Source organism: Chionomys nivalis, chromosome 13 (genome assembly GCF_950005125.1).
Source record: "Chionomys nivalis chromosome 13, mChiNiv1.1, whole genome shotgun sequence".
Lineage (NCBI taxonomy): Eukaryota > Metazoa > Chordata > Mammalia > Rodentia > Cricetidae > Chionomys > Chionomys nivalis.
Window position 1 is genome coordinate 20,269,345 of NC_080098.1, and position 24,326 is coordinate 20,293,670.

A 24,326-nucleotide genomic window follows, 5' to 3' on the forward strand; every position below is an offset into this window, starting at 1 on the left:
TGATGTTGGGTGTTTCTGGGCTGTTGGGAGCCAGGGACAAGACTAGAACTCACTTGCAGGTGAGATTAGTGGTGACGTCAGGAAGACCGCCAGACATGATCTTCCCGTGTGTGTGGTAACAGTAAAGTTGGTGACTGGGTAAGGGTCGTTAGGAAATCCCTTGGGTGACCAGCTGAGGGATTCTGACTGGAGTTTGCCCATGTCATCCTCCCTTGTCTATAGTTGTCCTTGTGGTTTCTGTCCTGATTGTCTTAACTTCTGCTCCTGTTGATGTGATAACATAATCCATCTGACAAAGATGACTTTAGGGTTTATTCTGGCTTATGGTTCAAAGGTTTGGTCCATCATTGGGAAGTCTAACTGGCCAAACCTTGATAGAGTTGATCATATCACATCCATAGTCAAGAAACAGAGGGATGGATGCTGCCCCTTGGCTCCCTTTCTCTGTGCATCCAGCCCAGGATCCCAGCCATGGAAAGGTGCCACCAACAGAGCTGACCTTCCAGTCTTAGTTAATGTAGTCAAGCTAATCCCCCACAGACATGCCTAGAGGAGGCCTGTCTCCAGGGCTGGTGTGCACTCCGTCAAGAGGACACTCAACATTAGCTATTGCAATCATCTCATTTGTTATATGGAAAAGTTGGACTTTCTCATCCCAACCACAGAGGAATGCTTTCCGTTGAGATTCTCAGTATGACGTGAAAAGTACCAGCAAACCCTTCTGAACCACGGGTCAGGAAGAACCAACTAAGCATTATGGGAAAGTACCCATAAGCCCCCTTGCATGGGGGTATTTGTTTTGAACGTGCCACGATCCTCTGTTGGAAATCTTCCCTAGATAGTTGATAGCCACCATGAAGCTGCTCATGAATGCCATCAATCCTCATCACTTCAGATAAAGCAGAACAATGGGAAATGCTCCATCTCCATCTACACTCTGAGAATACGCACATGCATGCCTGCACACTGCAGCAGACAACCACATTCTGTCATTCAATACCATTTCCCAAGGAGCCAAAAAAAGGACACCAATCATTCAGTAGTAAGGGAAACAGGGGCTCAAAATACATATGTCATGGCCCAGTAGCCAAAAGAGGCAGCATTCCCCCTTGATGTAAAATCACCCACGTGTCCTCCACCACCCTAGGTTTCCAGGCAGTATTCTAGCTCAAAAAATGACCCAGCAGAACCCCCTCCTCAGATGGCTCTGGAGACCATGGGGCTCCAGCACAGAGCTATGGATGGAATAAGTCTGCAGGAATGTCACAGAACCAGCCTTTGCAGATGACCTGGTGGAAGCCATTCAGATCTTTCTTTTCTTTTCTTTTCTTTTCTTTTCTTTTTTTTTTTTATTTTCCGAGACAGGTTATCTCCGTAGCTTTTGGTTCTTGTCCTGGAACTAGCTCTTCTAGACCAGGCTGGCCTCGAACTCACAGAGATCCGCCTGCCTCTGCCTCCCGAGTGCTGGGATTAAGGGCGTGCACCACCACCGCCAGGCTCAGATCTTTCTTGAAGAGCCTCCTGCCTCCCCTCACACATCCCCATTTTGTCTTCTGTCAAGAGCAAGCCCGGAGCTCCAGGAAAGCCTGGGGTTGTACACTGTTTGTTCTCCCGGTCCGTCTGTTTCCTCTGCTGGAAAAGCACATGAAGCGGGCCACCTCTGGCTCACCGGGGAAGCCAGCCGAGGGAAAGCTAGAGTCATATTTGATGTCACGTGGCAGCAGGGACCTGAGGGTAAGATCTCTGGGACCCCTGCTAACTCCTCTATAGCAAACTCAGTTTTCATGGAAAACTCGGGGAGTGAACAGAAAATCAAAGGTTTTGTTTATACAGGAAAATCTTAGAGATGCAATCCCCTAGGAGAAAGAAATGCAAAGGAGATTGTTAATTGTGATAAAGAAATAACAAGGATATTAAAACAAAAGGTAGAGAAAGTGCTTTGTAGAGAGGGGGCTGAGGGAATGGGCAAAGCTTTTCTCAACAATCGAGAACTTGTGTTCCCACTGTTCAAGTTTGGTTCTCATATACGCTGTCTAGATTGACTCCTCTGGGGACATCCAGGGATTGTTAAATTCAATAATTTATTAACTAGGAATCCTAAGAAGTAACAACACAGCCTTCCAAATCACGCACAGCTTTGGAGTGTGTGCAGGCTCTGAGGCATCTCCTCCTGCCTCCCTTTCCTCGATTGCTGGATACATTCTAACTCTGGGTGTTTTATCGTCTCTTCACCTGGAGGGAATAGGAGAATTTGCCCTAGTTAAAGACATTTGTTTCCATTCACCGCAAGGACAGCTACAGTGAAGAACTTGCCTAAACCAAGCCAGGCTTTTAAGACCGTGTTGTTGGAGGCTTCACTGTCGCCAGTTGGCACTGTGGTTAAAATTCTTCTACAGGACCTCCTGGGACCGCATAATGGGCTGTGCGAAAGAAAAGGCCTTCCTTCCTTTCCCAGACCTCGGCTTCCCAACACAGACACTTCGATCTCGCAAAGGACTCAGATTATCAGTCACACTGTATGCTCCTGCGCAGGGCTGTCTGCCAGCGGTTGATTTTGAGTTACACATGAGATAAGCCTCCCAGATGGTGTTAACCATTAGCCCAGTGTTGACCATTCGCGGCTTCGTAGGTGTAAATGTTTAACAGAAGGGCTCACACATGCAGACACACACACACACACACAGCAATATGGTCTCAAGTACTGTGCACTCTTTAGCGAGCTGATTGGTGGGAAGAGAAATGAATAAAGAGAGAGCAGAAATGATCTATGGTGGAGACGGGACAGTTTCTGTGGAAGCGTCTGTTGCGCACTGTTGTATAACTTACATTTTGATGGGAGCTAGTAATCCCACAACTGCCATTGCAAACATTCTCCCACATCCCAGCTCTGACAGTGCCGATGAATTATGGAGGCCCTTAAGCTCCCGTGGCTAGTGGAGCATAAAGAACGACTGTCCCCCATTCTTCCATATGGTGGTTCGATGTTGTCGCGTCTCTTGAGCTACACTTCTGAGAAGGCTCAGTAGCAACTATCTTGATCTATTTTTGGAATTCCTTGGCCTGAGAGACCATGAGTAAATCCCTTCTTCAAAAGGTTCAATACTGCTCGAATATATTGTCATGAATTACGGTGGATAATTTTGGACGCCCCCCCAACTAATTTTTTTTTTTTTAAATCCATATATTTCAGAGTTTGGCTGGTAGTTCAAATAGCTCTTAATTTAAATCACTTTTTCGTGCTAACTTCAGTCATAAATATTGTTCCAAGAGTGTGCTGGCTGGAACTAAGACCTTCTTAACTTGGGAGGGGGCGTGTCCTAAGTGAGGTCATATATTAGAGAAGTTGTGGTTCCCAGTACAATGACAGACAGCCATTGTAGTCCTCGTGACTTGAGGCAAGCCACATTATATTTTTGGATTCCCGTCCTCAGTCAAAAGCATGGTGCTGAGCTAACTGGTCTCTAGGTCTCTCCTAGCTTGTCCTCTTGTCTAGACCCTCACTCTCAGATCTGGTGATGATTTGGAATGAAAAATGAAGATGTGCTAGGCATGGTGGCTCATGCCTTAATCACAGGACTTGGAAGGCTGAGGCAGGAGGATGACCATCAGTTTAAAGTGAGCCGGAGCTATTGAGTGAGACCCTATTTGAAATAAGAAAAGGAGAAAGAAGTGGTGAGAGAGGAAAGAGGAAGACAGGAATTTCTCATCGATCTTAACAATAGAAACATGACATCGGTTAGCCTCTTGTTGCATGCTAACAGACCTGAGCTTGTCTCTAACAGGTTACATATAATATGGCATCCTTCACTTAAAAGTTCATTAAGAGGGAGGACCATGTCAAGTGTTTATCACAAAAATAGATCTTTTGGGGGCTAATGGGCAGATGTATTGTGGTGATGGTGTCTCAGTGGGTGGGCCTGCCTCCAAAGCTGTCAAGTTGATATGATAAACGCACAGACTTTTGCACATGTTTGAATTAGTACCTCAGTGGTGCTGTTCTTACAGACATAGGAACCCAGGTCCGTGCTGCTTTGTGGCAGGGAGGACTCTGATAGATGTGGGACCATGTCACTTCGTGGCAGGGAGGACTCTGATAGAGGTGGGAAGTTACAGACATAGGAACCCAGGCCCATGCTGCTTCATGGCAGGGAGGACTCTGATAGATGTGGGACCATGTCACTTCGTGGCAGGGAGGACTCTGATAGAGGTGGGAAGTTACACACATAGGAACCCAGGCCCATGCTGCTTCATGGCAGGGAGGACTCTGATAGATGTGCACTTTGTGGCAGGGAGGACTCTGATAGATGTGGGACCATGTCGCTTCGTGGCAGGGAGGACTCTGATAGATGTGGGAAGTAGTTTTATTGTTGTGCGGGCATCAAGTACATTTATACAAACTACAGTGACTGTGACATCACTAGATGATGTCATCTTGGACCACTGGAGTGAACACAGCTGGCATTGATGGAAATGCTCCTACGTAGAGTCTAATTATGTCTGTGTTTTGATAAAAACATACTTGGATTTTGTTTTTCAAAAACAAAGAAGTTTTTGTTTTTTTAAGGCCACACTCCTAGATTGCAACTATTTGATGAAGACCTCAAAGAACAGAAGAATATTCAAATTAAACACTGGACTAGCAATGACTGATAGAACCTTCATTAAGATAGAAACGTTATAGGTCGGGCTGGAGAGATGGCTCAGTGGTTAAGAGCACCGCTTGTTCTTCCAGAGGTCCTGAGTTCAATTCCCAGCCACCACATGGTGGCTCACAACCATCTGTAGTGAGATCTGGCGCCCTCTCCTGACCTGTAGGCATACATGGAGACAAAACACTATATGCACAATAAATAAATCTTTAAAAAAAAAAAAAAGAAAAAAAGATATGTTATAGATCTATATTAACGTGACAGCCACTAACCACTCTGAGCTCTGAGCACCTGAGAGAGCATGCTGGGTGCCCCTGAAGAGCTGCACTTTTAGTCTTGCCTTGTTTGACTCCCAGCCGAGTTATGATCCCTTTGTAACGTTTCTTTCAGTGAAGCCTCACTACCAGTGCTAAGGCAGAAACTGCAAAGAAACTGTAATGGGGCTGGACATGGTTGTGAACCCTTGAGTCACAGCGCTTGGGAGGCAGAGGCAGGTCTGAGCTCTGGGCCACCCAGGGCTACATGTGAGACCCTATCTCAGAGAGAAGTTAAAAATGTAATTTTGGCTACTGAGCAGCTGTATTCCTGTGATGAATAAGATGAGCAGGTTTGTGACTGGAGAGATGGTACGGTGGCTAGGAGTACTGGCTACTCTCTCACTATCCTCCCCTTCTCCCTTCCGCCCTCTCTCCCTACACACACACACTCTCCTTCTGCATGCATGTGATACACATGCAGGTAAAACACCCATATGTATACATGAAGTAAAAATAAAATAAAGATGAGCAGGTGTCTGCAAAGCTGGGCATGGTCCATCGCTACTGCCTCATCGAGATTTGAAGATGATGCATAGGCTTCCTTGAAAAGATTTTGGGGAGTGTTCAGGATGGAGTCACTTGGAGGAATTGTCTAAAGCACCAAAGACACTCTAAAAGTTTTCAGATTCTGGAGAACTCCCAAAAAGACCAGGTCCCCTCCATGGGAGCTGCTGTAAGGAAGCTGTTTAGTGCCAAATTACAGAGTTCAATGGCACGTGTCTAGAACCTGCGCACTGGGGAGGCAGACACGGCAAGGTTGTGAGTTTGAGGCCAGCCTGGACTGTACTGCAAGATCTGTATTTTTTAAAGATATTAATTAATTGTTCAAAACTAAGTAGATAAAACAAAAGACTCACCGTGATTTTTTTCCCTTTCAGGAGCTTATTGATGTTGATAGTGAAGTGGTGTTTGAACTGGCTTCCTATATTTTACAGGTGAGTTGCTTCACATACACCCAAAGGCAGTGCGGCTGCTGGGCCCACACAGCAGCCACGTCCCCTGTTTGGCTTTCTGACATTTTCTAGGCACAGGTGACGGAGGTATTAGGAAGGCTGATGCCATGACCATAATTAGAGGTTTGCACTATCTCAGAATTTCAAGACTATATCATGCGACCTTAGGGACAGTTACGTGTTTAATCTGCAATCATTTGATTCTCCAGTCCCTACTTTAAGTTTGGTACCCTCTTTTGCCTTGAGAAAAACCAAATGTTCACATGGCCTCTGACTCCCAATCTTTTGGTGCAGTTAGGAAAGAACTCACACTCAAAGGGGACAGGAGAAGTAGACTGTCCTAGCCCGGCACAGTGGCGTAAACCTGTAATCCTGGCTGCTCTGGAGGTTGGGCCAGGAAGGCAGACTGCAGCTGTCTCAAGGAAAAGGAAGGGAGGATGGAAGAGACTGGAGGAAAAAGGGGAGGAAAGAGATGGGACGTTTTAAAAGAGGAAGGGGGAACTGAAGAGAGGGTGAGGGAGGAGGGAAAGAAAGGGGGAGAGAGATAATTGTGTATGTATGAGGGAAGGAGAGAGAGGGAGGGATAGAGGGAGGGAAAGGGAAAGAGGGAAGGAGAGAGAAAGAAAAAGTTTTATTCAGATATATGCTCAGTTTAGAACTCTTAATCCTAATTTAGTTAGAGCAGGGCCATGAAATATAAACTTACAAATAACTTTGTAGAGTTTGCATTGTGTCTCTCAGTCAGGGGATGCATGTACATATTCTCCCTGGCTCTGGCCCATCAGACAGAGTCTCACTATGCAACCAAGGCTAATTTCAAACTCAGGATCCTCCTGCCTGAGCATCCCAAGTGCTGGGAATTACAGTTATGAGAATGTTCTCCCACTGCTGGCTTAGCATCCCTCGTCGTTGAATTCCAGAGGGAGCAGGGTGGCCACAGTAGGAAGCTGTTCTTACTCAGCAGGGAAGTAGCCCTGATCACAGGACGTAAGTTTTCACTCTTAACGATCTATCTATGTTTCATTCCTTTTTTTTTTCTTCCACAGGAAGCAAAAGGTGATTTCTCTAGGTGAGTCCCCAGGGGTTGTTCTCTTATTGGCTTAAAAATATATTTGTTGCTTTTTTATTTAAAGAAACTTCCTTGCGTGTACCTTGTAGGAGGATGGTGTATTAATTAGTGAGATCCGGCTGTGGTACTGCCAACAGGCAGCCTGGCAGGGGACACACAGTGGTAGTGAGGACAGTATTCTTACCAAATGAACCTCCTTTGAGTTACTGAAAAGCTGAACTTAGAGCCCAGTGTCTCTGGGGAGCCGGAAATCACTCCTTGGGGGTAAACTTGGGTGCCTATAACCTGGCAGTTCTAATATAGACTCACATCTTTTTTCCTCCCAGTTTAGTCTCTGACTTTCAAGGGAGAAATTCCAATCATACGGGGAGATGTGTTTGAGCGAACTATTAGCATAGAAATACCACTCTTGTCTGCCTTCCATGGAAAGATGCTATCTATGTTGAGGGGGAAAAAACGGGCTTAACCGCTGAGGGCAGCTCGAGCAGTCCTGCGGAGCTGTTAGCGTGAATCCCGCCATTCGTTCATTAAGCTGTACACAGGCAGAACGGCTGAAATTGTCCCTGGTCTCTCATGATCTACATGGAGCCCTCACAGCACAGGGGATTGTAGCTAGCTCTCAGCAGAACTAACTGTTCACAGACAGACATTTTCCAGGATTTTGTTTTATCAATATCTACTTGGAAAAGTTCAGGATAGCCCATTCTTCAGGATCAAGGTTTGTCTGTAAAAGAAATGACTATGTGGCCAAGAAGGCAAATCATCAAGTTGTGTGGATCCAAGATCTGGTGCTTATAGCTTAGTGACGAGACATCTTTCCGACATGCATGAGGACAGTTACAGCCCCTACCCGCCCACCCCCAGCCAGTGGAAAAAGAAAGAAGAAAAGAAAAAGGCACAATGTTCTGACCTAACAGGATAAAGGTAGAAAGTTAACATCCACAAGAAATAGACATCCGATCTGGGGAAATGGGGCAAGTGATAAAAGCATTTACTGTGTAAGCGTGGGACTTGAGTTCAAAGTCCCAGCATCTGTTTAAAAAGCACAGTACCAACTGCGTGTCCGTACAGCCAGAGTTGGGGCAGAAACGGGCAGAGACAAGAGGATCCCTAGGACTTGCCTGTCAGCCAGCCTGGTGAGCTCCAGGTTCAGTGAGAGTCCCTGTCTCAAAAAGAAGTAAAGGCAGTGGATAAAGAAGGCACCCGAGTCAGCTTCTGCTTCCTACACTCTTCTGTGCAGGAGGGTGTTTCTACTCACACACAAACACACCATATTTCTTCCCAGTGCAGTGCATGCATCTTGCTATGTTTAAAGGTTTTTAAATCTATAAATGTGCCCTAACCAAACCTGAGGTGTGTGTTCTCAGTCAACTATCTCAGCTGAACAGAAAGAAATACTTTAAAATCTAAAATGATAGTTGGCACACTTTTTCTGTAAAGGTCACATATCTGGCTCCCCCAGGTCACACGGTCTCCACTACAGGAACTGCACCTTTTCCAGATATCAAGGGAGCCTCATGTGGAAAAAACAAAACAAAAAAAAAAAAAAAAACTAAGAAACATGGCTGTTTTTCAGTAAAACTTGGTTGAGGAAAACAAACGACGTTTGAATATTACATAAATCTTCATGTATTATGAAATGTTCTTCCTTTCCTTCCTTTTCTTTTGTTCCTCCTTCCCTCTCCTCTTCTTCACCTTCCTTATTTAAAAATGTTAACTTCTCTCCATTCACGGGCCATACAAAAGCAAGAGCGATGTATAATTTGAGCCTATGAGCTAGAGTCAGCTGACTCCTTGTTGGTCTAAATCGTAGCCTCTTTTCTCAGTTTGACTGTTTCTGTAAAGAGAGCAACATGTTTCCTTTATTTAGGTTTCCACGTCTTTGGCAGGAAGCAGAGAGTCGGATTTTCTCACTGTGTGACAGGTGTGAGAGGACCTAGCTGGAGACCTTGAACTTGGCATATGACCAGTCCTCGTTTGTGTGTTGTTGAATGCGATTCATTTGTTGAATGAAGCTTGTTCAGTTTGTAGACACTATAGCTTGTAATCTGTTCTTTGCTCCTTTCTTAGGATCTGAGTTTGAGATAAGAGTTAAGGGTTTCAGCAAGTGTATGTCAGAAATCTTAAAAGATTTCTGCAGATCTGTGAAAACGGGCTGAAAGGCCATCGATCCAATGGAGTCCAGTGTCTGCTGTACTTACTCTGAAGACACTTTTCCATTGGCTAGCTCAGAACCCACAAATAGTATTTCTTTTCTTTTTTAGAGCACCCTAACTGGAGTGTGTGTGTGTGTGTGTGTATATACTGGAAACAACCTCTTCTGTCCCACCTAAGGCAGCCACACAGGCTAACTACCAAGGAGGAAGAAAAAAGCAGGCTTGGCCCGGTAGTTCTTCATGGCCCCTTTGTCAGTTCCAGCGTGCCAGTGTGTTAGCTGAAAAGCAGATATGCAAAGGCTGTTCCATTGGTCAGAGCTGTCTAGTGGCTTGTTTGTCACTACAGCTGTCTAGAGGAGAAGGGAAGGTCAGACAGTTCATGCGAGGTCAGTTTTCCCCATCCCATAAAATTCACCCCACCGGATGCAGAGGTGAGCTGTGGCATGCACGTCCCTGATAACACACCGTTTTCTAAAGCCGGCTCAAGATCGATAACTCTGCAGAATTCTCAGGGTCACTGTGTAAACACAAGGATCGTAGTTCAGCAGACAAGAAGCTGAAAGCAGCATTGTATGTGCGTAGCCCCAGCACTGTGCGTCAGTGTGCGGACAAAGGCAACAGGACTCCCCAGTGCTCAATGACCAGCCAGCCAGGCAGAAATGAGCTACAGGCTCAGAGACTGTCTCATAGAGCAATCAGGGAAGACCCCGGATGCCAACCTCTGGTTTCCAAATACCTGCAAGTACATGTATTTCCACCCATGGGAACACATCAGTTAACTACACATATAAAAAAGAAATAAATAGGGGCTGGAGAGATGGCTCAGCGGTTAAGAGCATTGCGTGCTCTTCCAAAGGACCCGAGTTCGATTCCCAGCAACCACATGGTGGCTCACAACCATCTGTAAAGAGGTCTGGTGTCCTCTTCTAGCAGGCATATATGCAAACAGAATATTGTATCCATAATAAATAAATAAATATTTTTAAAAAAGAAATAAATAATAAAATATTAAGAAAAATAGTCCTAAGAAAGTAGTATATGCTTGAATTTGGGACTAAGACATACCATTTCTTTCTTCCTCTATCTATCTATCTATCTATCTATCTATCTATCTATCTATCTATCTACCTATCTATCTATTTATTTTGGTTTTTCAAGACAGTTTCTCTGTGTAGCTCTGGCATCCTGGAACTGCCTGGCTGGCCTTGAACTCACAGAGATCCACCCGCCTCTGCTTCCCAAGTGCTGGGATTAAAGGTGTGTGCCACCTCTGCCCATTTTTGATGCTTCATTTCTTATGTGTGCCTCTTAAGGGTCACTTCCTAGAAGATTCTCCAAACCAGGAGTTGGCCTTATTAGTTTGGTAGCTGAACAACAGGCATCTTAGGTTTGCCGTTTGCATATTTTTGTTTTATAGAAACTAGATTTTGTTACCAGTCATTAATGCATAGTTCTTTTGCCTTAGTTCTGTGGGAACTGAATAATTTTAATTTGTAAACATTACCTGTCATAAATATATTTTCCTCAACAACATCAATAAAAATAAGCTTAGAAATACAGACTTTAGAGAAAGCTTTTATAAAATGTGTAACATGGATTCCAAGGCTTAATTCTAAGATACCATTGAGACTAGAGGGTCATATAGCCCTTTAAATTAATGACGTCACACAAGTCAAAGTAATTCTGGGGCTGGAGAAATGCCTCAGTGGTTAAGATTGCTGGTTTCTCTTCCAGAGGACCTAGGTTGGATTCCCACCATCCACATAGCAGCAACTCACAACCATTTATAGCCCCAGTCGCAGGGGTTTAGTCGCCCCCTCCTGGCTCCCAGGGGCACTGCATTAACGTGGTTTACAGACATGCAGGCAAAACACCCATGCTTATTAAAATAAACCTTTAAAAAGACACAGTAAGTCTTCCGACAGTCTGAGGGTCTGGAATCGGTGCCTCTCTAAAAGCCTGTCTTGCCCTAGTGGTGCATTTCTCCAATAACGGTTCATCAAGTGTGGTCTGACCGTAAGAACATCCTTGCTGAGGCACAAGGGAAAAGAGGTTATGTTGGCAACTGAGAGAGGTTGGCAATGCTGACCCAGCGTTCCTAGGAAGAGGCTGATAGGGAGACAGCCCTGAACAAGAGCCGCTCTGCTGTGCCACTCACGAGAATCATTCTGATTCTTCTTTGAGCATCTGTTCTTGCTTAGCACATTCCTAAAGGATTTTCTTACCTATTTCTTCTCCTAGTCAATAGAAATGCTCACAACCTCTCCTTGTAGTTTTTTGAGGCAGGACCTCTCTACATAGCCCTGGCTATTCTGAAACTCACTATGTACACCAAGCTGGCCTTGAACTCAAAGAGATAGGCTTGCTCTGCCTCCCAAATGCTGGGACTAAAGGTATATCCTACACAACCAGCATTTTTGTTTTGTTTATTTGTTTTGTTTTGTTTTCGAGACAGGGTTTGGAGCCTGTCCTGGAACTAACACTTTTAGACCAGGCTGGCCTCGAACTCACAGAGATCCACCTGCCTCTGCCTCCTGAGTTCAGGGATTAAAGGCGTGCGCCACCACCGCCCAGCTCACAACCAGCATGTTTAATGTGATGATGAGATATTGGGTTAGCAATGCTGAAAGCCAATGGCTGAGCTATAGACAGTCAAGTGAATAGTGCCCGTGATAGTGAGGAATATGAACCATGCGTGTTGATATTCTGACACAGGGCAGACAGATTTGTATGTTCTCATTAAAGACTTAGGAAACAGTCTTATCTAAAAATAATGTTTTCTCACTTGTATGATTTTCCGCAGCACAGCCCAAATAATCTTGTTTCGTTTCCTGATGTGCATTCGCGTTTAAAAACAAATCGCATGTGTCACTAGTCAGGAAGTGAGCGGAGTTGGCATTTCTGTCTGAAACAACTGAATAGCCTCCGAGCTATCAATCAAGGCAGCTATAGGGGCTAATGTCAGGGGGAGCAAGCCCAATACAAAGTAAAACCAGGAAGTCCTCGTGTAATCCTCACGGATCAACATTGGTCAACCAGCAGCTATAGCCTGCTATATAGACAAGCCTTATCCATTCCGATGTCCCAGCTTCTTGGCTGCTCAGCCCTTTTGTATCTGGAGTGTGTGTGTGTGTGTGTGTGTGTGTGTGTGTTTGTGTGTGTGTGTGTGAAGGCACATGTGTACATGTGCATATACGCCAGGGATCTATGTCAAGTGTTACCTTTTATGTTCTGCTCCTTAGCTTTTGAGACAGTCTCTCCCTGATTAGCTAGAGGGACTGACCCCTGAACCCCTGCCTAGACACAGACCACCATGCCTGACTCTGCGTGGGTGGTGGGGATCTGAACTCAGGTCTTACTCATGCACAGCAAGTGGTTTAATTACTGAGTCATCTCCTAAGCCCCACCTAGGATGTTTTCATTTAATACCTTTTTTTAAAAGATTTATTTATTTATTGTGTATACTGTACTCTGCCTACATGCGTGCCTGCAGGCCAGAAGAGGGCACTAGGTCTCATTACAGATGGTTGTAAACCACTATGTGGTTGCTGGGAATTGAACTCAGGACCTTTAGACAAGCAGGCAGTGCTCTTAACCACTGAGCTATCTCTCCAGCCCTCATTTAATGCCTTTTTAAAAAAATTCTTGAACTACTGTAGAAAAGTAATATCCATTTCTTGCTAAATCATTGAAAAAAGAAAAAAAAAACACCCATTGAATCAACCTACTGGAAATCTAAACTTTCAAGTGAGGGTCTGATTTGACTTAACAGAAGATATCACAGTACTTCCCTAAACAAGCTGTTAGAGACAATAACTCATTTTTAGTTTTGTTTGAGGACATTTTTTCATTAGGAAAAATTATTTAACATCCCCCCCACTGACTCATCTCTTCATACTAATCTTGAGAATTACCACATCATTACCTTTGATTAACTCTTTGGAACTTTCTGGAAATGTGATAGAAACATTTAAATAATTATTGTCTTACTGCTCATGGAAGCTCATGTGTGTAACCCTAGCATCAGGGAAGGCTGGAGATGAAGGACTACACTGGAGCTTGCCTGGACTATACACAGTGCTCCAGGCCAGCCTGGGCTCCAGAGTGTAGTACTCTGTCTCAGAACAAAAATTATGATAATAATTAGAAACACTTTCGAAGTTGAATTAATCATTAATGTCAAAAACCACACCCCCTCTGACATATAGACTCGTCAGTACAACACAGGAAGAAAGGGCCCATGACTCACGAAAGAGGCTTCAAGGTTAAAACTTCCTGTTCTTCTCTAATTTCAATTCTGTTCTAGTTTTTTTTTTCTTTTCTTTTTCATGATAGATAAGTGAATAAAATGTAGTTGATTGTGAAATTGAAAAGCATGACGCTGGGCGCCATCGCTTCAGAATGGCCGTTAGAACGGTATGGAGTGAAATGTTCTGAGATCCACCCAAATAGATAGCTGCTTGAGTGGTTTCCTTACTAGCTGTAGGGTGTTTTGTTTGTCATCTAATTAGAGTGAACTGGTTTTATTTGGGGCCCAGGGAAGAGTCATCTGGGACAAGTGAAAACATCTGTTCTATAGAATTTTTTGGTAACAAGCTTTATTAAAATGGAACCACTGGCACTGCTGCCCTGGGCTGTCTGCTGGGACCTGGAAATCCTGTTACAGAAGTAGAAGCACTGATGTTAGTCATTAAAGCAGGTTTCTGCAACACTTAGGGCCCGTAAGTCAACCGAAAGAGACTCACAATAAAGAAACCCCATCTAAAGGTCCGTGGGCCTCACTGTGTCTATCTGGTGGACTCTCATTTACCACACTGCAGAGGTAGAGAAATGTGGGAAGCACTAACAGGTTCAGCAGTCCAGAAAGACACAGTCCAGCAAGGAAAAGAAGGGAGATTTTGATTGACTCTCTGGGAGTTAGTTTATATGACGCTGGTTCTTGTGCTGCTGGACCCCAAATACCTGGAAGAAAGAACTGAACAGGGGAAGGACTCATTTGGATTCACACCTTCAGAAGGCCCCATCCACAACTGTTTGGCCTTATGTACAGGTACAAAACATCATGGTAGTGGATGCGTGTGGTGGGAGGAAGTATCCACATATGACTTAAAGGAAGCAGAACATAAGAAGTAGCCTGAGTAACTTACCTCCTAGAACCCTCCCCCAATAGACAACCTACTTCCTTCAGCCAGACCCCACTTCCCAAAGTTTCCAGACATCCAAAATAGCACCACCACCACCCCCCCCCCAACTAGAGACCCAGCATTCAAAACAAGAGCCTGTAGGGGACATTTCAAAGTCAAACCTTAATAACATCTGTACACAATTAAATGCTGGTCTGCGTGAGAGAGTCTGAGCTTACAGGGGCGGGGATTAGTGGTCGGGAAGAAATCTTGCTGTATCCCTGAGATAGCATCTGTAGGGTTCTACTTGTATTTCTTTTAAAAAAGGAAAGTCTGCTTTTGGAGCTAGAGCAATGCATTGCTCAGTCGGTAGAGACAGCCGCCCTCATTAACAGAAGTGGCCGACTTTCAAATGAGGAGCTGCAGTATTTATTTATGCTGAAACATTCCCATTAACTCCAGAAGCCACGTGTTCTTAGGTCCCTGGGAGAGCAATTAAAAGCAAAGAGCATAATGACCTTTTAATATTTTATCTTCCATAAACCATGGTTTCTAGAACTGTACGGTCACTAGTCTAGAGAGAAAGAAACTTTGGTGGGAAAAAAAAGTGTTCTCTTGATTTTTTTTTTTCTTTCCACTTTTGAAATCTGGTCTGCCCCCTTGGAAAGAGTATTATAGTTAATATAAACTGAAATGGACTTACTAATCTCTAAAAATTCTAGGTTTTAAAGTCTTTCTAGTCAAGCCAGAAAATGTAAGTCATAAGCTTGAGCAAGAATTTTAGAAATTACTAAAAAAAGCAAGAAAGATCTCATTTTCTTATACACATCCTTAAAGCATGTTGTGTGCATTCGTATCGACGGCTGTCTTTACAAAGATGAGAGCATTATCCTCTGTCCGGTTTGCAGGCTGGAGTGCTGGGAACTCTAAAACAACACTAATACATTGCTTCCTCTTCATTGCTGTGGTAAAATGCCATGACCAAAACCGACTTAAATAGTAGTTTGTTTTTGGTTTATGGTTCCAGAGAGGTAGAGTCTGTCATGGCAGGAAGGTGTGGCCTGGTGACAGGATCAGGAAGCTGCTGTTCCCACTTTCATCCACAGGCGGGAAGCAGAAAAAGAGAACAGGAAGTGGATCCATCAAGGCTAGAAACCCTTAAAGCCCGCCCCACAGTGATGAATTTCTCCCAGCAAAGCTGTGCCTCCCCCAAACAGGGCCACCAACTGAAAACCAATCATACAACGTGAGCCTATAGGAGGCATTTCTCATTCAAACCACAACTGCGAATCAAAGACTGTAGATTGCTTGAGCCATACATAGCTTTCCTTTTACACAAACGATTCACTTCTAACTCAGCAAGTTCACTTATTATAAGCCATTCTTAGACCTCCCGATCATCTGGTGTCTATTTTCACACAAATGGATATTTGGGGGAGGGCCGGAGGAAATGTTTATGTGGCCTCACTCTGTAGCCCAGGCTAGCCTAGAATTCAGGATTCTCCTGCCTCAGCCTCCTGAGGGCTAGTATTACAAACAGGCATTATCATACCTAACTCCTTCAATTTCTGAATTGCCGTTGAAAAGAAAACAGATGTCACTGTCCTCTGGAGAAAGATTTGCTGGGACTTTGGAGGCGAGACGTGAAAACAAAAACACAGGCATTTGTGTTAGTAATGGCTCACATTTAGGATGTAGCCTCCATAACCCAACCAGCTCTGTCACACTTAAACATGTCAGTTCTGAGTACAGTTTCCGTGGGGCAGGGGGGGGGGGATATTAAACTTGAAGCACACTTCTCATCTCAATGAATTGAAATTAATATGAGTCTCATATATCCGCTTGTGTTAAAAGAAGGAGGGTGGAGTGTGGAGTTTTCCATGACTTGAAAATGACCTGGAGAGCCTGGGTAATGGGGAAGCAGCCAGACTCTGTCAGGCCAGCGGCGGCTCTCAAGGGGAACAGAATCTGAGTGTTTGGAGGGAAATGCTGACACAGAAAAGTTATGCACATTTCCAGAAAGCTTTGTTTTGTGTGCGGAAGTTCATGTGAGCTTTTGGGTGTGTGATTTACATGTCAAAGTGTAAAACCACATTTATTTGTTTGTTTGTTTGTTTGCAAGTTGATGCCATTCAAATCCTATGGAAATTGTTCAGCTATAAAGTAAGGAGGAAACTTCATGTTGGTGCTCGTTTGTTAAATATAAACTTAATCTCAGTATCACATTTTGAGTGAACTCTGAACTGCACGGAGGTCATGGTCATGACCCTGTGTCAATTTTTCAGAGCTGAGATCCCCAAGTTAAAAGCTGACATTGTGGGGGGTAATCGGTTGTTTTTTCCTCTCCGCTTGAGTAGATTGTGTTTGCCTGAAATCACAGGCTAAGGAAAGAAATCTCAACTTGTTTTACATTTTATGCCTTTACAACTAAATGAGGAGTTCACAGGAATTTCCTTGAAGCCTAGGAAAATTAGATTCGCTAAGAAGTAAACACTCATATAATTGAGCGGTTAGCATCAGAAATGAAGGATAAATTATTCATGAAGGTATTACTGTTAGTGTTAGTCCATGGGACATGTCCAAAATCCAGAATCCCTTGGAGGAAAATAATCTCTGAGTCCCCAGATGTTTTCCTTGGTCTGCAGATGTTCAAAGTAACGACAAAACTTTCACATATACATGAGCCCCGAGTGGAAGATGTCTGTCACATCTTCCAAACCCTCAGCGTCCCTGAGCCTCCACACCTGGGCAAAGCATGCACTGGGAAGGAAATGAGCTGCTGCTGTCCTGTTCTTTCTTTCATTTATTATGATCTCAGCGTTGCCTTGTCTTCACCACCAGAAAGCAAAGGGGGTTGAAGAGAGGAAAAAGAAAGAACTAACGATAAGCGTTGTTTCTTGCACACTTCTGGGCCATCAGCAGAGACTCCATCTGTAATTTCACTTCCTAGCATAATGGAGTTCACTGGGTGTGTTGTGCTAATGAAGAAAGGAATGCTGACTAGCAGGGTATATCTGAAACTTGAGGGTCCCAGGGCTTCCAGGCTCAAAACCTCTCAATTCAGGATTTCTCAGATTTCAGACACGTGATTAAGTACTGGTCCCAGGTGGGAATTAACACCCTGACCAGGCAGGGCTGGCATCAAAGAGATCACTCTCTCTGAGCAAAACCACAGATGTTGCCTGAAGTGGTGGTGTGTGTCTGTAATGTCAGCTTTGGGGTGGGGGGATATGGGGAAGAAGATCAAGAATTCAAGGTCAGGGACTGGAGAGATGGCCCAGCAGTTAAGAACAGTTGCTCTTGCAGAGGACCCAGATTCAGTTTCCAGGACCCACATGGCAGTTACAGATGGTGGTCGCCATGGTAACTCCAGTTCTAGAAGTTCCGGTGCCTTCTTTGTCCTCCATGGGCACCAGGCACACATGTGGTACACAGACATACATGCAGACAAAGTCTCTATACATATAAAATAAAAGATTTATTTTTTAAATCAAGATCAACGTTGGCAACATAGGGCATTTGAGGCCAACCTCAGCTAGATGAGACTGACCCTGTCAGTTGGGAGAAAGAAGAGTGAGGAAGGGGAAGAAGGAAAAGGAGGGGGAGGAGGAGGAAGGAGGAGAAGAAAGAAAAAGGAAGATAAATGTTCTTTCCGGGTGGAAGAAGTAGTAAAACATACCCTTGAGTTAAAAGACTGGCTTGCCACCAAATAGGTTAAGAACAGTTTGTTTGCTGGAGCTTTGTGGGTTTTAGAAGTGTGAGCAAAGGATTGTATACTCCTACTTTACTCAAGGATATTCTTGGGCTGGAGAGATGGCTCAGAGGTTAAGAGCGCTGACTACTCTTTCAGAGGTCCTGAGTTCAATTCCCAGCATCCACATGGTGACTTACAACCATCTGTTGCCATGAGATCTGGTGCCCTCTTCTAGATGGCAAATATACATGTAGACAGAATACTGTATACATAATTTTTAAAAATATCCCCCCCCCCAAAAAAGAATATTCTTTCCCTGGAGAACCATAGCTTCATGATATGCCCATCTAATATGGAGGGTTTAGCTGGTGCACACAGAGCATTCTAATCTCACTGCTTCTGAGTTTCTGATTATTCTCTTAGGCTACACTAGTTTTGCTTTTGAAACAGTGGGTTCAGGACGGGTTCTTCTGCCCTAAGTACACCCTGGAGACCCCAGGCTTCTCCGCCAATGTGTGGACATCTCATTTGACCCAACGGAAATTTCCTGAAAATGTTATTTCCCAGATTTGGGGGAAGAAAAAGATTTTGTTTTATTTACAATGTGTGTGCACTTGAGAGCAGTGCCCATGAAGGCCAGAAAAGGGCATCAGATTTGCCGCAGCTGGAGTTGCAGGTGATTCTGAGCTGCCTGGTGTAAGTGCTTAGGAGCCAAACTCTGGTCCTCCGTAAAAGCAGTGTTCACTCTTAGCTCTGAACCTCTGAGCCATCTCTCCAGCCCCTCTAAGACCTCTTTTTTTCTCTAAGGAAAGCACAGGGTAGATTTTATCAACCCTTTTCTGGTGCTTAACTTTGTCCTTGTTCATTTTATGGTGTCTTGGCTAAACATGTTGTTCTTTGATGTGGCAAATTCTCTACTGGTCATGTGGTTAGAAATCTTTGTTTCTCCTGTAGATCACCCTCAGTTCCAGTGTTTTAGGTAGTCAGATGTAATCACATCATCTTAACCCATCACCCCAAGAAAAACCAGCACATCACTGAAATACCATTTCTATCCTGGCAACAGTAACAGCTACTTAAACTTTGTAAATATAACCTAGTTGATATTAGAAATAAGACTGGGGATTTAAAAAACAAAAACAATCGTTGTCTAAGATTTTATAAAAATTTGTTTTCTAAAAATAGAGTATGACCGTGAGCTGTTTTACAGTGTGTTTTAAGCTAGTGTTCACCAGTCATGAATTCTGGAATAACGAAAATGTGGCAGTCCCTGGACAAGAAAGCTGGAACTTTTAGCTCATTCATTAGGCTACAGCCTTGTGGAGTAGCAGCCTCTCCCCTTGGGGTGACTTTCTCCCACCCCAGTACTTAACCAGGCCCATCCTTCTTGCCTGCTACGGTCAGAGGCACAACCTGACTCTAGAGCATTAGAGCGATTTTCTTATTTCTAGTTGTGCATGTTGGCCATTTCTAAGTGACTGCAGGTGTTTATAAACAGAAAAAAGGCAAACAGAGCATGTCTGCAGACTCATCCTCTGGGGAGGCCTGGGAGTCCTGGATCCCTTCCAGAGTATAATGGATTTGGACAGGCTTCATGCCCTGGTGACTTCCCTGCATGCTTTTTGTGTAACCCTGCCCTGGAGGAGAGTAAGAGAATCCATGCAAGCCTCAGCAAGGAAGTGAAGCCTGTGGCTGTCATCAGGGATGTTTGTTTACCAACAGACCCGTGGTTGGTAGGGAAAAGGAGCTCTTCCTCCTTCGGTCCCTTCCCCAAATATACTTTAGACACAATGAGAGGAAGGAGCTGGAGCTCGGGTTTCAGCTCCATGAACACAGCTCACTGCTTTTCACAGTTCCAACAGAGAAAACCTTAGCAGCAAAAGTGCCTTGTCGTGTTTAAGGAGTCACCCTGGGCACTGACGAGCACTGAGTCAAATCTCCATGTTCAAGTGTCCATAGTTAAGGAGACAGGAAAGACCCTCTGTCCACCACTGTGGCTTCTCAAGTGTTTGGTCAACTGAATGTTGGCTTAAATTGTGCCTCCCTGGCATGTAATTCTAAGTCATAGTTGGTAATCTCATTTTCCTAAACTCCAGGGGTTTCCTCTGTGAAAGTCTCCCGTGGCTTTGCCATTGTCTGCTGGAGCACCTTGGCCCTTTCTCGGCCATCTTTTAAGGTCCTCAGAATGCTGTTCCCAAACTCTTTTCAGCCACATTGTCCTTTAATATGAATCTCTCTAATTGATCTCTCCCAACCAAGTTACGTGACTGCTTTGACAGTAAATATGAGCTCTGTACCGTTTTCACACAAGGTCATCCCCAAAGCCCACTTTTACACCACACCCAAAAACGGCCTGCATTTCCTCGGAACTCTCGTATTGCTTGCTTAAGTTATTGTGTCCTATCCCACATACATCTCCCCCAGTGCTTTCTTTATAACACTGAGGGCTCCAGCTTACTGGCCAGTAGGCGGCAAACCCTTTTTTGACTAAGCACTTGGATACGTTGAACCAAACAATTCAAAGTTGAGCATGTCCTTCTGATTGGCTGCTTGAAGATGACTATGTGAACATTCCTGTTTTTATTCTTAGTAAATCTGGAAAAATGCCAGCAATTCTAATGTTACTAAATATCTAGATGCTCGGAGATGCCACTGAAATGAACTTGAATGACCGGCGTGGTTTTCCCCAATCTCATTTGATGATGGAGCTGCCAAGGCCATTGCTGTTGGTGTTGTTGTCCACTTGGAGACAAAGATCCTTAAGTTGACAGCATAGGTTTAAGGGTGACTGCTTTCCAGTCACCCCAGAATGTTTCCACCTGTGCCTGCACCCTTCCCATCCCATGTCCCTTGCCTCCTCCTAACTTTTTCCTTTTTTCCTATTTACTTATTGATCTCCTGGTCGTTGCTTTTATGTGGTAAAGTCCAAGCTCCTGGTGGCCAGTGTTTACCTAGCTTTATATGAACAACACAAAAAGCTGCCAACATCTTAGGTTAGTGCTATGGATCTAATGCAAGTCTCCACAAGAGGAGTCCTGGCAAGCCCAGCTGATAAACTCAAGGCTTGGGGGTGGGCCAGTTTAAGGAAACACTATTCAGATACCAGAACCATGGCCACGTTTACACTGTTAACAACTCTAGAAACTGGGTGTAGATATAGACAGCAGGAACCCCTAGCATAAAGGGGGTGCAGAACTGCCAAGTGACTGGACATGTGTATGACCCTTCGACTACAGGTCACACAGCAGTAAGACTAGCCCAGCACAGAAGAGTAAACTCAGAACAGTAAGGGATTTGTCGGGACTTTATTTCTGTAACTCTGGTTGTGTGGGTCGAGTGTGAACTTGTAGACGATAAAGTCATTGTTCCTCAGTGCCAAGGTTGATCTTGCCAGGACTCTACAGGATAGTCAGGCATCTGAAGAAGGTCGGTTGATCTGGGGCAGTTTAAACTGTCTTCAGTCCCGAGCATGTGGGAGTTTATGGGAGATGACGCTCGGACTCCGGCACCAGCTCCATCAGCCCTCCCGATAGTACCGGCTAATCCGCCTCACGCTTGCTAAGTAGTCTCCAAGCTTGTCCCAAGGAGAGGCTGGTTCTGTAGCGCACCGATAAAACAGTTTCCAACAGGAGGTGAACCTAGAGAAGCAAAAGCTACTTCAGGAATGGGAGACAGTCTGCCCTTCTTGGAATCTGTGCGCCCAACTGCAGGGTCCCGGAAGCTTCTCCTGGGATCCCCGCCCCCGCCCCCGCCCTGAGATCCTTTTCTTCCCACATTCATGCCCAGTGCTGCTCGGGACCCAGAACACAATCGGTATCTCTGTGAGGGCCGAGTTCGTGAGGCTGTCCGCGTGTGTATCCCTGGCCCTGCGCTGGAAAAGGAGACCCCTCACCTTATGTGTCCTGTATTCTTTCCCTTCTAGATCACATAAATGAAAACAACCCCCTCCTGTCACTTGCGGTTATAAGGGAGCAGATGTGGGGCTCTCAGTCAGTTAGGTCGTATGAAGCAGGGTGGTTATTTTCTCAGAAGGTGATGTGATGTTTTTTGACTTTCTCTTTCAGCAATGAGGTGGTGAGGAGTGACCTAAAAAAGCTGCCAGCCCTTCCTACCCAAGCCCTGAAGGAGCACCCTTCCCTGGCCTACTGGTAAGACCCTCTGTCCCAGAACCTTCTCACAGACAGGTCTCCTGACTTCAAGAAGGGCACAAACTTCAGACCACTGAGCCTGACTCTATCAGCTCCCACATCCCTCCTCCTCTTCCCTCTGTGTCAGGCAACTTAGATTTTCAGAACTGTTTTCAGAGTTAGATGTAGTGGTTTATGCCTATAATACCAGAACTGGGGGAGAATGAGACAGAAGGATTGTAGGTTCGAGGCCAGCATAAGCTACACAGCAAGTTCCAAGATAACTTGGGCTAGGGTAAACCCTGTCTAAAAAAAGAGAAAAAAGAAAAAAAAAGAAAGAAAGAAAGGAAAAGAGAAAGTCAGAGACCATAATCTACATTTATATACAGTATGTTAACTCTCTCCCTTAATAATAATATTTTTATGATTTCATCTTTGAAATGGCACCTCCTTAAGAAGGCTTTCCTGTGCTGGTCCAGTTTCATGTTGGTCTATGGATGGATGGACAGGATGTGGGATGCCAAGAGGGGTGGGAGAAGCAGGGACATCGTTTCCTTGGCAACAAAAGAAGCAGGTTGTTTGCTTTGTCCTTGGTGTTCCCTATATCCCGATTTAGCCAGTTGTAACATTATGTTGTAGTTCATTCCACGTGATTTAGTCATTTGCAGTTGGGTCACGGTGAAGCAGGGCTCACATTCCTGAGGAGTGTGTTGGACTCCTGCTGGGTACGTATACACTGACCACTGCCCTCTGACAAGGACAGGACTGTGTCCTTGGTGTCCCTCCGGACCTTTCTCAGAAAGTAGTGTGGCTACTCATCATCTAAGACACAGTCATGGCAGGAAACCTGGTGTTATAGGCCTGATACCCCAACTTCTCAGAGGGCTGAGGCAGGAGGATTGCAAATTGAAGACCTCCCTGAGCTACAGAATAAACTCAAAGTCTGAAACTTAATGAGACCTTGTCTCAAAAGAAAATTATTTAGGGGTTGGAGTATAATTTAGTGGTGTGATGTTTGCTTAGCATGTGTGAGACCCTCGGTACAAGAAAAAGAGAGGGGAGGGGAGAGTAGAGGAAGGAGGCCGGGGAGGGGAGAGGGAAGGGGGAATGGGAGGGGAGAGGAGACAGGGAGGGGGGAAAGGAGAAAAAGAGAGAAGAGAGAAGAAGTGGGGAGTGGAGGAGAGAGAGAAAGAGGGTGGGGGAGGGGACAGGAAGGGGGAAAGGGAGGGGAGAGGAGAGGGAAGGAAAACAAAAAGCACTGAACAAGTTGGTCCTAGTAACTACAACACACAGCTCCCCAAGCCCTTGTAGATACAGCCTAAAATTTTTGAACTAATATTCTACCTGTTTAGACACTAAGCGTTCAGTTATTCAAGTAGTCTTCAGGATGCCGTCAGATTGGGTGGCTCATAATGCAGAGTTCTTTAGTGAGATGAAACCCACACTCCGAACTCACTTTTCTCAGAGAAGCCCCACTCCTGAAGAGCTGGACTCAAAACTGTGAGCGCCTGACAGCAGATTCCCATCTCTCACTCCACCTCAGACCTGACCTACTATCCTTCTTCCTTTGGCAGTGTATCTATAAATAAAGAACAGGTTCATGCCAAGGACGCCAAATTCAAACCCTGTCTGGGTGATATTTGTGAGACGAAGGCCAGCCTGGGCTATGTGGGGAGACATTGCCTCATTAAAGAAGATTGATGATAATAACTCGAGAGGCCAACAGTTCTCACATGCAGGGATGAATTACACTTGAGACCTGTAATGTGGTAGACAGTCTGGAGTCAGGCTTGCCTTTGACCTAATTCATCCCTCAATCATGTCTTTATTTATTGTCGAACGTGGTTAAACCAACCCCCAATGCCAATTGCGGAGCTCCCGTTCTTTCCCTCTCTCCCATTCTGGATCTGTCTTGCACTGTCCCCACCAGATCCTCTGTGTTTGTTATTAGTAATATAGAAAGCCTTCTTTTTGGCCCTGCTCTCTGCCTTTTATCAGCGTCAATATCTCTCTCCTGGATAGCTTACCCTCGGCCATCTTAACAGTGTATCCTTTAGGCACATGACCAGGTCAGTCCTTTCCTCAGGCCTCAGCCAGACCCATGAGTGTACAGTCAGCTGTCTAATGGACTGGGAGAGTGGCAGGATAGGGAAGCCAGTGTCACACCCAACTGTGAATGAATCAGCAGCCGGACCATCCCAATGCTAAAGAACCCATGGCCCTTTCCCTGCCTTGTTG

General features: G+C 44.8%; 1 protein-coding gene across 6 annotated transcripts in view; it reads left to right on the forward strand.

Moving 5' to 3' along the window:
* Positions 1–24,326, forward strand: part of Frmd4a (FERM domain containing 4A) — a 581,866-nt gene that overhangs the window by 476,488 nt on the left and 81,052 nt on the right. For 5 of the 6 annotated variants that reach the window (XM_057787201.1, XM_057787203.1, XM_057787202.1 and 2 more), the window contains 3 exons: positions 5,845–5,901; positions 6,966–6,988; positions 22,026–22,109. In XM_057787201.1, coding sequence (XP_057643184.1) covers positions 5,845–5,901; positions 6,966–6,988; positions 22,026–22,109 — 164 coding nt within the window. Of the gene's footprint in view, positions 1–1,691; positions 1,735–5,844; positions 5,902–6,965; positions 6,989–22,025; positions 22,110–24,326 lie in introns of those variants that run through there. The other variant, XM_057787205.1, reaches the window with a different exon arrangement.